At 53.4% G+C, this 11,762-nt stretch overlaps 1 protein-coding gene and 1 long non-coding RNA gene across 3 annotated transcripts in view; one reads left to right on the top strand and one right to left on the bottom strand.

Moving 5' to 3' along the window:
• Positions 1 to 933: 933 nt before the first annotated feature.
• Positions 934 to 11,762, bottom strand: part of LOC102774048 — a 21,638-nt gene continuing 10,809 nt past the window's right edge. The window contains exon 3 of one of the 2 annotated variants that reach the window (XR_001515670.1): positions 934 to 3,410. This is a non-coding gene — a long non-coding RNA (uncharacterized LOC102774048). The remainder of the gene's footprint in view (positions 3,411 to 11,762) is intronic. The other variant, XR_436221.2, reaches the window with a different exon arrangement.
• Positions 7,022 to 11,762, top strand: part of GSDMA (gasdermin A) — a 12,191-nt gene continuing 7,450 nt past the window's right edge. Inside the window, exons 1-3 of the mRNA XM_006774314.2 lie at positions 7,022 to 7,701; positions 9,088 to 9,306; positions 9,492 to 9,672. Coding sequence (XP_006774377.2) covers positions 9,093 to 9,306; positions 9,492 to 9,672 — 395 coding nt within the window. The 5' untranslated portion in view covers positions 7,022 to 7,701; positions 9,088 to 9,092. The remainder of the gene's footprint in view (positions 7,702 to 9,087; positions 9,307 to 9,491; positions 9,673 to 11,762) is intronic.

Here is an 11,762-nt window from a genome sequence, read left to right on the forward strand (position 1 = left end):
CCTGAGTCAGAACTTGGTGGGAGGGGGGCTTCAGAGGCTGCAGCTCCAACTCAGCCCATCACAGGAGACTGGACAGACCAAGGCCTTCACAGACGCAGAGATGCACCCACCTGGAACAACAGTCACTGACCCCCTAAGCCCTTTCCTCAGTGCCCTGACCTGCGGGTTGTACTTGCCCACTGGGCAAGCTGTCAGGTGCCCAGAGAGCCCAGCCGCACGCCTGGCCCAGCTCTGAGCAAGAACCTAGGAGGCCTGAGGCAGACCCCGGCTTGTCTTCCCCATGCGGCATCCTGGAGCCAGCAGACTGTGTAAAGGTGGGAAGAAAGAAGTCCCTCGCCTAGCTGGTTTGGTTCAGTGAATAGAGCATCGGTCTATGGGCTGAAGGGTCCTGGGTTCGGTTCCGTGCAAGGGCACATGCCTGGGTTGTGGGCTTGATCCCCAGTAGGGGTGTGCAGGAGGCAGCTGATCAATGCATCTCTCTCATCATTGATGTTTCTATCTCCCCTTCCCTCCCCCCGCTCTCTCTGTGAAATCAATAAAAAAAATATTTTTGAAAAAAGAAAGAAGTCCCTCAGTCAGCCCTTCCACCACCAGCTTCTTCCTGCCCTATGAAGTAGTGGAGAAAGCAGCAGACACTGCCCTCAGGGAGCCCAGCCCCTAAGTCAGAGCCGCAGCGACCTGAACTTAACTCTCAGGGACTTCCACGCTAATGGAGTAAACAGCTTTCTTTCTCTTTGGAGCTTTGAACCGAATGAGACCCAGACATACCCCAGACACAGAGACTAAAGCACCTACAAAGTTGTTCTCCACCAGAGGAAGTGAACAGAGCACACCGAGTGCCAGGGAGCTGAGGAGGCAGCTAAGCCTCCCCACCCGGCTGCTCCACCCTTCCTGCCTTGGGTTCAACACGCAGACATTGCGGGTGCCACGCCGAGCTCTCCTACAGAGTGAGGGATGTCAGCATCAACACCGCCAGCAACTCCGGCGGCTTATCCCACGGGGAGGGACTGTGCCTCCCCATTAGACTAAGGGGCGTTCCAACTAGACACAGGTTTACCTCATCTCTCTGGGACCCTCTCCCGCCTAGGGGGGACGCTGCCCCCAGTCAGGACTGCAGCAAAGCAGAGCAAGGCGTCCACTCTGCCAAAAGAGACGCCGCCACAGGTCCACTCATTCATTCGAAATACAGTGAGTTCCTACTATGTGGCAGGCACTGCAGACACAAAGATGAGCAAGTCATGGTGCCCGTCCTCGGGGACCTGCAGGTTAGTGCATCAGGGATGACAGCCAGGGTGACAAGCTGTGCACAGGGGCCACCTGAGCACAGAAAGGTCGCCTAAAGCAAACACCGACGAAGGCCCATGTACTTTGTCCACAGGAACACTTACTCAGAACCTATTTATTTTACCAATTTTTAAAAATCTTACTTTACATAGAGTTCTAATAACTTTGGGACTATGGTTTCCTGCCTACAGCAAGTTAGAAGCAATACATCTGAAGCAGCAAAAAGTAGATTACAGGCAGTCAGAATAACAGCAGTGAGAAACCACAACCTGACAGCAGGCAGGGACGTTATTAAAAGTATTTACAAAAAGCATTGCAGCCTTGGCCAGTTTGGTGCAGCAGATAGGGCGTAGGCTTGCGGACTGAGGGTCCTGGGTTCGATTCTGGTCAAGGGCATACGCCTGGGTTGCAGACTCGATCCCCTGGGGAGGGGTATGTGAGGGAGGGCACAGGACCCCAAGCCCCAGAAGGGGTCTCTGTGCGGGGCTCACTGGGTGCAGTCACGTCAAGCCGGTGGAGTGAGGAGGGTCCTGGTCACCACTGTCCTATACTCAAAGCTCAGTCCAGGCCTGAGCCGGCCCCCAACCCCCGGGAGCACACGAGGTGTCTGGCGCTGAAGGGCCTGACCTGGGAATGGCGGGCCTCTAAGGAAAGGACTGGACGCTGCGGGGCTGGAGGACACAGTGGGGGCGGGGCCCTGGCGGAGTGATGAGAGGTCAGGAGAAGGCTGTCCGGTTGACCTTAGGGTTGTGGAGGCGAGAGGAGGGACTTAGGCGGCTGCGGGACAGACCGGGATTGCATGGGGTGAAGTTGGGGAAGTCGGGGGCGGGGCTAAAGTGATGGGGGACAGACAGTGAGCGCCGGAGGCGGGGCGCGGGTGGTGATGACAGGACTAAGGGAGCTAGGGGCGGGGCGGGAGCGAGGTGTGGCTGGATGGGGCGTGGCCGACCTGGTCCAGTGACATCTCAGCCCGCACGGCAGTCCGCACGACAGTCCGCTCCAAGGAGTCTTCTTTAGGCTAAGGGAGAGACTGGACCCCTTTCCTAAGGGAGTCCCCACTCCGAACCGGGAGACCTGCTCCCCCTCTCCCAGGGAGCCCCTTTTCTCTAACTGCAGGAGTAGCTAGCTGATCACTCCTCATCTCTCTGCCAAGTGGGTCAGGCCCTAGATCTAGTGGTTGATGGAGTCCGAGGGGTGGGGCCGAGGACTCAGTCCTCCAATGGCTGCGGGAGATTTCCAGGAAACTCGATCTCGTGCTGGCTGGATAGGTCCGCTCCCTGCCGGGGGCTCTCCGTGGGGGAGTCAGGAGTGGGCATGGGGTCAGCCCCTGATGGGGCTAATGGGTTAGGCCCAATGGTAACAAGCAGGACCTGCAACATAATCTATGGGTTCCCAGCGCCAGATGAAAATACAGGGCTCCTTGTTTAAAAAGTACTAAGAATTATTCAACATTAAACCAAGCATGGGGCCATGGGCAACTTGACAGGTTGCATGCTCGTGAAGCTGGCTCTCATACCAAGCTACAGGCAGAGTGAATCAGCGTCCAAACCCCGTCGTCCCCTCCTCCAAGGAAAAAGCAAGAGGGGCAAGCCCACCTCCTCCTCATCTATTTTTCCTAAAAGAAAGAGGAGACATCTTTCAAGGAACCTTCTCTCTTCTCTCCCGGAGTATTAAGAGTGAATCTGCTGCCCCCCCCGCACATACACACACATACACACACACATGCACACATACGTGTTAGTTCCAGCTCCCTGAGCTGCACTACAATCCCCTGCCCACCAGAGGGAGAGTATGCCCTTGCCCCTCCTGCTGTCTCCTTCTCTTTACCCACCGCAGAGCTGAACAAGGAGCAACAGCAGTTGCTTGCCACGTCCATGAGAAAGGGTTCCTTCCCCAACCGACAGAGAGGCCTCTGAGGGTCGAAGGATGACAACGATGGTAAAACTGAGTTTGGCCACTAGAGGGCGTGCGGGAGCTCACCCAGCTCCGCTTCCTCCAGATGCGCTCCTGGCCCAGAGAGAGAAGGTACTTCTCCAGGGCCACGCTGCAGGCTCCTAGCAGAGCTCTCTCCAGAGACTCGGGTCTCCAGATTCTTAATCCGTGCTCATTTCTGCTCAACTCTAGAACTAATGGGCAGAGAGGTCAAGGATGGGGGGCGGGGGCTGAAATTTACATTTTTACTGCAGAACACCTCTGAAGTTGGCGGCTCCCCCCGCAGATGCAAAGCATCCTGTGACATTTATTCTCTGCTGTCCAGATGGAGACCACCCTGGACGAGAATTTCTTCCAGGGGAGGCAGTGCGCTCCTGTCTCCACTTCAAGCTGGTCAGAGGCTTCTGGGGTGAGAAGCTGAAGGTGACCAGGCCCTGGAGGGACTCCGCAGCCTTGACACACACGGGGATGGACCCCCTCTCTATGTGGGTGCTGATGCCTTGTGATCACTCTGGGACTGCTGTGCCACCCTCTCCTTCCTTCAGGGACTAGGCAACAGCACCTGGCTATCCCCACCCAGGGCTAGGGGAAGCAGAGTGGAGCTTGGCACGGGCCTGGGGGAGATGGTGGAATGGGGAGGCACTTCAGCTCCAAGAGCTGTTGGAGGCAGAGCTTCAAAAGCTCCATCTGGGACCCCGTCTCTCTAACAAGGACGCGGGGGGGGGGGGGGTTGTCCTAGCAGAAGAGCCTCGCAATCACAGCCGAGGAGCAAAGCCATGGATTGGACAGGAGCGCCTGCCCCTGCTCCAGCCGCATCTGCAGGAGGACGGCAGCGGAGGGCTGGGCGCTGACATCCTGGGGGTTGATGCTGAGTTTGACATGCTTCCAGCTGAACAGGTACGTTTAGCACTTCAGTTCTTCAGCACAACTTCGAGCTGAGTCAGTGTCACAGGCACTGAACAGTGTCTGCTCGGCAAGGAGTCTGGAGATGTCATGGGCTCCAATTTAGGGAGAAATCTCAACGTTTTTTAAGGGATAAGAAAGGAGTCTGACGGGGGTTTTACTCTGCTCAGAAAAGAAGTTCATTCATGGAAGGAGAGCTCACAACATGCAGTCTGCACCCCAAAACTTCCAGCCTCCCATGGGAAATGCAAAATTCAACGACCTTGGGGAGTATTCTTCCTGCCTCTCCACCAGACAGTCACCCCTCCATTCCATCCTGTTTTCCTTTCTCGCTATTTCATCTTCTTAAACTCAGAGAAGATACAGAAGTATGTCTGTGCGAGGGGTAACTCCCCCCCAAATACTCCAGCCTATCCCACATCCTGCAAGTGGGCTCCATATCTTACAGGCACGTTCCTGAACCTTCTCCCCCATCACTGCCAGCTTCTTCCTGTTCTTGCCAGGATTAGTTCCTTCCACCTCCTGAATTCCAGTAGACTACCCCCTCTCTTTCCTCTTTGGCCCCTTGCTGAGCAGAAAATCAACAGTAATAAAAAGGAAAAAGGGTAAGGGAGTAATGTCCTGTCCCAACATTGATGTCTCTCTGCGGCGTCTGCAGAGCACTCTGTGGGTCACTCTGGGAGACATTCAGGTTCCCAGAGAACGGCTGGCTGGGGCGCCCCCCGCCCCTCCCCCCCAGGTCAATTCCCTGACTGGATCCCCATCGCCTAGCAACCACACCCAAACCAAAAGCGTTGAGTGCACTTCAGGGGTGATTATCGACCATTATCTCCCTTGATTGACCACCAGAGGGAGAAAGAGAGCAAGCCTGCCACCTGATGGGCATCATGCACCACCAATTCTGTAAGTCACTTTTAATGGACTTAAAGAGTTCTTACGTATTAGTCAAACTTAAACATCTTCCAGCACAATTTAAAATATGTCCCAGCCCTGGCGGTGTGGCTCAGTTGCTGGAGTGACGTCCATGCACCAAAGGTCACTAGTTCAATTTTCCGTCAGGGCACATGCCTGGGTTGAGGGCTTGATTCCCAGTGGGGGATGTACAGGAGACAACAGATCAATGTTTCTCTCCTTCTCTCTCTTTCTCTCCCTTCCTCTCTCTCCCTCTCTTTTCGTCTCTCTCTAAAATCAATAAAACATATATTTTTAAAATATGTCCCCAGATTCCCTGGAACATAAACCAGCATCTTAGGAACAGAAACCCTGCAGGGATTCTGTGGACTTGCCCTAAGACTATGGGCGGGGTGGGAGGTGGGGGCGAGGGGAGTGTTATAAAAAGACAGGGCAACCTGGATGGGTGGGAGCAGCAGCACAGGGGCAAGCCTGACATGGATACTTTTATTCCAAGACCTTTAACCTGGCTGACCCCACAAGCCCATATTTTTTCCTCTCTGCCTTGAACCCTTCAAGCCTCCTGCTTGGAACACCATTAAGCAATTTGAGGAATGGATCCATGTGTCAGAGGTGGGGTGGGGACAGGACAAAAAGAATGAGGACAAGCCTGGTAGAGTTCAGCATGAATGAGGGCAAGAGAAAGAAAAGGAGCAAAACTTCTGGGGCAGAGGAGAGAGAGCTGGGTAGATGGTCCTCTGGGGTCTAGCTCAGAGAGAGCAGATACATGTGTGGCTTCTTGAAACCACTGCTCTCTAGACCTTTGGAAGATGAGCTGGACTGGAAATCTTGGCCTGCAGCCAGCGGGAGGAGAGTGGACACTGGGGGGAAAAATTCCCAAAAGTCTGACTGAGGCAATGGTGGGCTGGTGAGGGGGTTGAGAGTGGGCTGCCTACTCTGGAGCTAAGGATGGGAGACTGCACAGCCCAGGACTATATACATCAATGCACTGATCAGGAGATATAGCCCTGACCGGTGTGGCTCAGTTGCTTGAGCGCCATCCCATGCACTGAGAGGTCACTGGTTCAATTCCCAGCCAGGGCACTTGCCTGGATTGAGGGCTCGATCCCCAATAGGGGGAGTGCTGGAGGCAGCCCATCGATGTTTTTCTCTTTATTCCTCTCTCTCTAAAATAAAAGCATAATTTTTTAAAAAAAGAGAGATACAGAGAGGAAGAAGCGAAAATCCAGGAAAACAACAGAGATGGGTAGGATATTATACACATAACACATTTCTACATACATGTGCAGGTGTGAAAGGGACCGAATGACAGCCTTCCTACAGGTCCAAACTCCTACCTGCCTCTCCTCGGGGGAGGGATGTGAGGTTAAGGTCATGGTTAGGGCTACGGAAGGAGGAAGTATTAGAGAAGGGCCTGGAGAGGGAGGGGAGCAAAATGACAGGGGTCAGGGACCAGAGACCCAGCAGGGGCTTGTTTGGTGGAAGATACAGAGAAAAGAGATCTGGGAGGAGCTGCTATATTGAAGGAGACTTTGGGACAGAGGTGGATAAGTAAGTTTTTAGGGAGTTTTATGGAGCGTGATGTGGTCTAATCTCCCCATTCACCACCATCCCCTCAAGAAAACCTCCAGGAAAGACCTAACTTACTCCTCGTGGCTTTCAAGGTTGCATTTCATTTTTGGTGAGTGATGCCGAGAGGCTCCAGCTGAGAGCACAAATGCCCAGTTGCAGTCAGGTTACCGTGCTCACAGACATGGACACACAGCCCAGGGCGCCAGGAGCCTGGCCTGTAGGCATCATCTAGAGACCTCCCCAGGTGTGTAAGTTCCCCTTTAAAATTCCTTCCTGGCGGGTATTCAAGGTAAGAGCAAGACCTGAGTGACCGATGGTGAGACATCTAAATTCTCACAGCAGACGCCACATTTTGGGTTTTCCGCTCCCTCCATACGCCTCTGCCTGTAAGTGTGTGTGTGTGTGTGTGTGTGTGTGTGTGTGTGTCTGTACAGTGTTGCATGAGGAGCAGAGATGCTGATCACAGAAAAACAGAAAACCGACTCTGCCTACAGACATATGCTTCTAGCAGCGCCGTAGATACGCGTATGTCCCTAAAACAAACGGCGTTAGGTAGCCAGAGGCAGGCTGACTTGCAGGAAGATGGAGGGTCACTTTACAGCTGCTCCGCTTACGCTGGAATCTGTAAACACAGATTTCTTATCCACTTATCAGACCCCCAAGGTCTCATCATCAATCCTAGATGCTTCCTGATGACCGTGATGATGACAGAACAGAGATGCCCTCCCTCATCTCTCTCTCTCTCATACACACACACACACACACACACACAACTTCCACTGCTTTTCTCCCAAAGGTGCTGTCTTTCCTCTCCTCTCAGCCCATTAAGCTGACCTTCAGTTGCCACCTCTCTCTTGGCCTTGGCTCCCCCCACCCACGCTGGCACCTGCCTGGGGCAGGACACATGTGGAACAGGTTGATGCTGTTCTCCCGGAAGAGGTGGGGTCACTGGGGCAGGCCTACCTCCTTCCCTCCACAGACACATAAAGCAGCAGCCTGTCCTGGTGAGGGACAGTCACTCTCTCGACCCACAGACCAAGTGAGCCCCGGGCCCTCACCCCGGACCCAGCTGCCGACAGGACCTAGCACCACTCGCTGGTAAGAGCTTGATGACAGCGGAGAAGGCAGGGGCTGTTTGAGGGCTGGACAAGAACAGGGTGGGTCAAGAAGGGCCGAGGACTCCCCGAGAGCCCAAGAGGGTTGGTATCCTGATTGGCCTTGGGGAGCGAAGGGAGCCTGTGAGCGCCTCTCTGGTGAGGAGACTGCAGCCATCCGAGCCCCTCCCGGGGAAGTCTGGCTGGCCCGGGAGTTTGCCTGCCCCATCCTGGCCCTCCTAGGAAGGAGGAGAGCTCACGTGGCTGGCAGAACAGCCCATACATCTGTGCGCTGCCTCCTGCTTCCATGATTCTCCGAAGGGCCTACAGGGGAGGTGAAGCAATTCCCGGCCAGCTGGTAGAGCCTCTTCCACCCACGGGGATAATTTGGCTCTGCCAGCTGGCTGCCCAGCCAGTGCACCTGGACTTGAACCTCAAAGACAGACACCTAAGAGTAGGAACCTCAGGCTCTTGCAGGCCCCGCATTCTTTAGGGCCTCTCACCTCAGTTTGTGTCTCCCAGGGCCACAATCATCCATTCATTCATCCCCTCTTTCTGCACACATACGCCAAGCTCCATGTCGGTGCCAGGCACTGTGCCTGGTGCTGATGCTGCTGCGATGACTAACAGCCATTTCCTTCCCTCTGGGAGGTCACAGTAGAGTAGGTCAGAGAGTCAGGTGAACAGATCATAACAACATGAGGCTGCAGGTGTTTCAGAAGGACATCTGCTTTGGGACATGGGGTGGAGTCACTAGCTGTCTGAAAGGATGAGGGAAGAGATCACAGAGGACGTGACCCGAATTAACTCTTAAAGGATGGCTAGTGGCTCCAGATCGGAAGGGAGGTATTGTAAGCAGACGGAGAACAAAGGCAAAGAGCAGTGAAATGCCTGGATCTGCTGGGCAGGCCCTGGAGGGCAGTGGTTCCCACACCCAGGAGCCAGGAGGGCATAGGGAGGTAAGGGGACAGGGAAGCGGCTCCAACCCCCAAAACAGGACACCCGCCTCCCCAGGCTCTCAGCGCCAGTGGTGGCTGCCTCCATCCCCTGGCATCCCTGGTCCTGGCTGTCACTCTTCTCTGGGAAGACGAGGTAGGCATAGCTTTGTGAGAAGAGTTTGACTGCCATCACTGATGAAACGCTCCAGCCAGGCTCCAAGGTCGTGAATAAAATGTGTGTGGGTTGAGAAGAGTCCTGGACAGAGAAAGGGCAGGGCTGGCTTCTCTAGCCAGACAGCGGCTCTGGGCAAGCTGCCTCAGCTCCCGAGGCCTCACTTCCTCATCATAAAATGAAGAATCCTTTGACATTCCAAGAATCCAGGCATCTCTCTGCAGGGGCCTTCCCATGGCCTGGTCTCCCAACTTGTCACTCTCTGACTTCCCCTCCCCAGAGACAATGACCATGTTTGAAAATGTCACCCGGGCCCTGACCAGACAGCTAAACCCTCGAGGGGATCTGACACCCCTGGACAGCCTCATAGACTTCAAGCGCTTCCACCCCTTCTGCCTGGTGCTGAGGAAACGGAAGAGCACACTCTTCTGGGGTGCCCGGTATCTGCGCACCGACTACACCCTCCTGGATGTGCTGGAACCTGGCAACTGCCCCTCAAGTAAGCCTCAGGCGTGGGGCTGGGGACGGAGGGAGGGGGCCCAGGCATGAGCCCACGAGGAGGGCCAGAAGCTCCCCCTACCCAGATGTGGTGAGGTGTCACCTAGCCCGAAGTGCTCAAGGGAGGTGGGGGATGGTGGGTTGATGCCTCTCGGCCCAGCCCCTTTCATCTTCTCCCTCCTGCAGATCCAACAGACTCTGGGAACTTTGCCTTTAAGAATATGCTGGATGCCCGAGTGGAGGGACAGGTGGATGTGCCAAGGACAGTCAAGGTGACAGGGACTGCGGGGCTGTCTCGGAGCAGCACCTTGGAGGTCCAGACACTCAGTGTGGCTCCCAAGGCCCTGGAGACCTTGCACCAGGAGAGGTGAGAGTTGGCAGGGAACGGGCTACAAGGGGGGTTAGGGTGTTGCATGGAAAGGGTGCCTTGCTCCCAGAGTTAAAGATCACCACAGGGGAACTCTTAAAGATGATGCTCTGGCCGATGGGTGCCTCCAGGCCACTTTCTAACCACTCCCCTGTCCTTCCACTGCCTCTGGTACCATCTCCCCCCACCGCCACCCCCATCACACACATATGAGGATGAGTGTATTCACATGAACTTGCTCTATGACCTTGGAAAAGTCATTTCTGCTCTTGGGACCTCGGTTTTGTTTCCTGAAAAATGATGGGGTTGGATGGAAATCTCAAGGGTTCCTTCCTACCCTAAGACGCTATGAAATACACTTTAAAAGGGCCTTAACTGCTCCGCACTGCAGCTTGAGCCAGCAGTCTGCTCTCATAAATTACCTCAAGCCTGGCCCCCGCACACTCAGGGCGGCCCTTGGGATTGCTACCTCAGCAGCACAAGGGGTGTGGCAGATGCCATGCGGATGCTGGGCACCTCAGATGTTTGGTTTGACAGGGAACTGACTTTTAAGTAGTTAAGTAGTGGTTGAAAGAAGCAGGTGAAGGCTCGGGAGGCAGGAAGGACTGGGGTGCTTGAGAAATCATCCAGTAAAATGTATAAAGCTTCACTAAGTGCAAAGCACCCTACTAGGTGCTGGGGTGCACTAGAACATCTTGGTCCAAGAACCTTGAGATCGAGGAGTGTGAGAAGAGTGTGTAACAGTAACTAGAATTCAAGGCAAGAAGTGGTGAGTGCCATAGAGGAGTTTGTCTGAGTTTTGTGGCAGGTCAAGGGGACTTCTAGCGGGGGAAATGAGGACAGAGTTCACAGGGGACGCAGCCCATGATCTAGGCCTTGAAAGATGAGTAGAAATTGGACATCCAGGGCCGAGAGAAGGGCATTACTAAGGCACGTGGGTGAGAAATCGCAAAACTTATAGGGACCACGAAGAGGTATGAGTGGAGCAAAGGGAGGTTAGGGTGGGCCCAGAACATGCAGGAACCAGGTGTCTGCTCAAGGAGATGCAACTATTCCATAGGCACCAGAGGGACCCTGGCGATGCTCTGCTGTATGTCATGATCAGTCCAACCAGATGGAGGAAGAGTGTTAGTTAGTGCTCAAGAGGCAGGGGTTTGAAGCCATTGAAGCAGGCAGACCAGGCAAGGCACTGTTCCACTGTCCATCAGAGAGGTAAAGTGAGGACCTGAGCTGGGAAACACAGTCAGAACGAAGAGGGAGGAATGGCTGCCAGGCCCCTGGGGCAGCAGAATGGACTGGACCTGCCGACTGACTCCAGGGGAAGGAAGTGGGCTTGTCAAAGGCGACGCTAATCTAGATCTAATGTACAGTGTGAGGGCTACAGTTAATAATTCTGTACTGTTTCCTGGGAATTTGTAAAAGTAGATTGCAGGTGCTCTCGACCACACACACACACAAATGGTAACCGTGAGATGGATATGTTAGACTATAATAATCATTTCTCTATATATAACAAAACGTGTTGTACACCTTAAATATATACATAATTTTTACTGAAATAAATAAATATATAAGAATAAAAACCCCAAGATGACTTTGATATTTGACCCAAGTAATGACATTAATAAAGACAGGAAGACCAAGCTTAGAAGTGTATTTGGAGAGAAAGATTGTGGATGTTTTGAGTTCGTGTCTCCACTGAGACAACAGGGGAGAGTGGCAATAGTTAACCACACTGTATTCTATATTTGAAAGTTGCTACAGAGAGTAGATCATAAAAGAGTTCTCATCACAAGAAAAAAAATATTTGTAATTACGTGTGGTGATGGATGTTAACTAAACTCATCGTGGTAATCACTTCTCAATATATACATATATAAAATCATTATGTTATGCAGCTAAAACTAGTACAGTGTTATATGTCAGCAAGACCTCAATTTTTATAAATGTTAATGGTACTTGAAAATGAGGGTCTGGAGTTCAGGAGAGTAGTCAAGAGATAAATACTTATGTGGTGATCAGCCACATAAAGGTTACAACTATAGGAATGGGGTGGGAGTTCAGAGAGCAGAGAACTGAGAACAGAATCT

This window comes from Myotis davidii, unplaced genomic scaffold (genome assembly GCF_000327345.1).
Source record: "Myotis davidii unplaced genomic scaffold, ASM32734v1 scaffold327, whole genome shotgun sequence".
NCBI classification, from domain to species: domain Eukaryota; kingdom Metazoa; phylum Chordata; class Mammalia; order Chiroptera; family Vespertilionidae; genus Myotis; species Myotis davidii.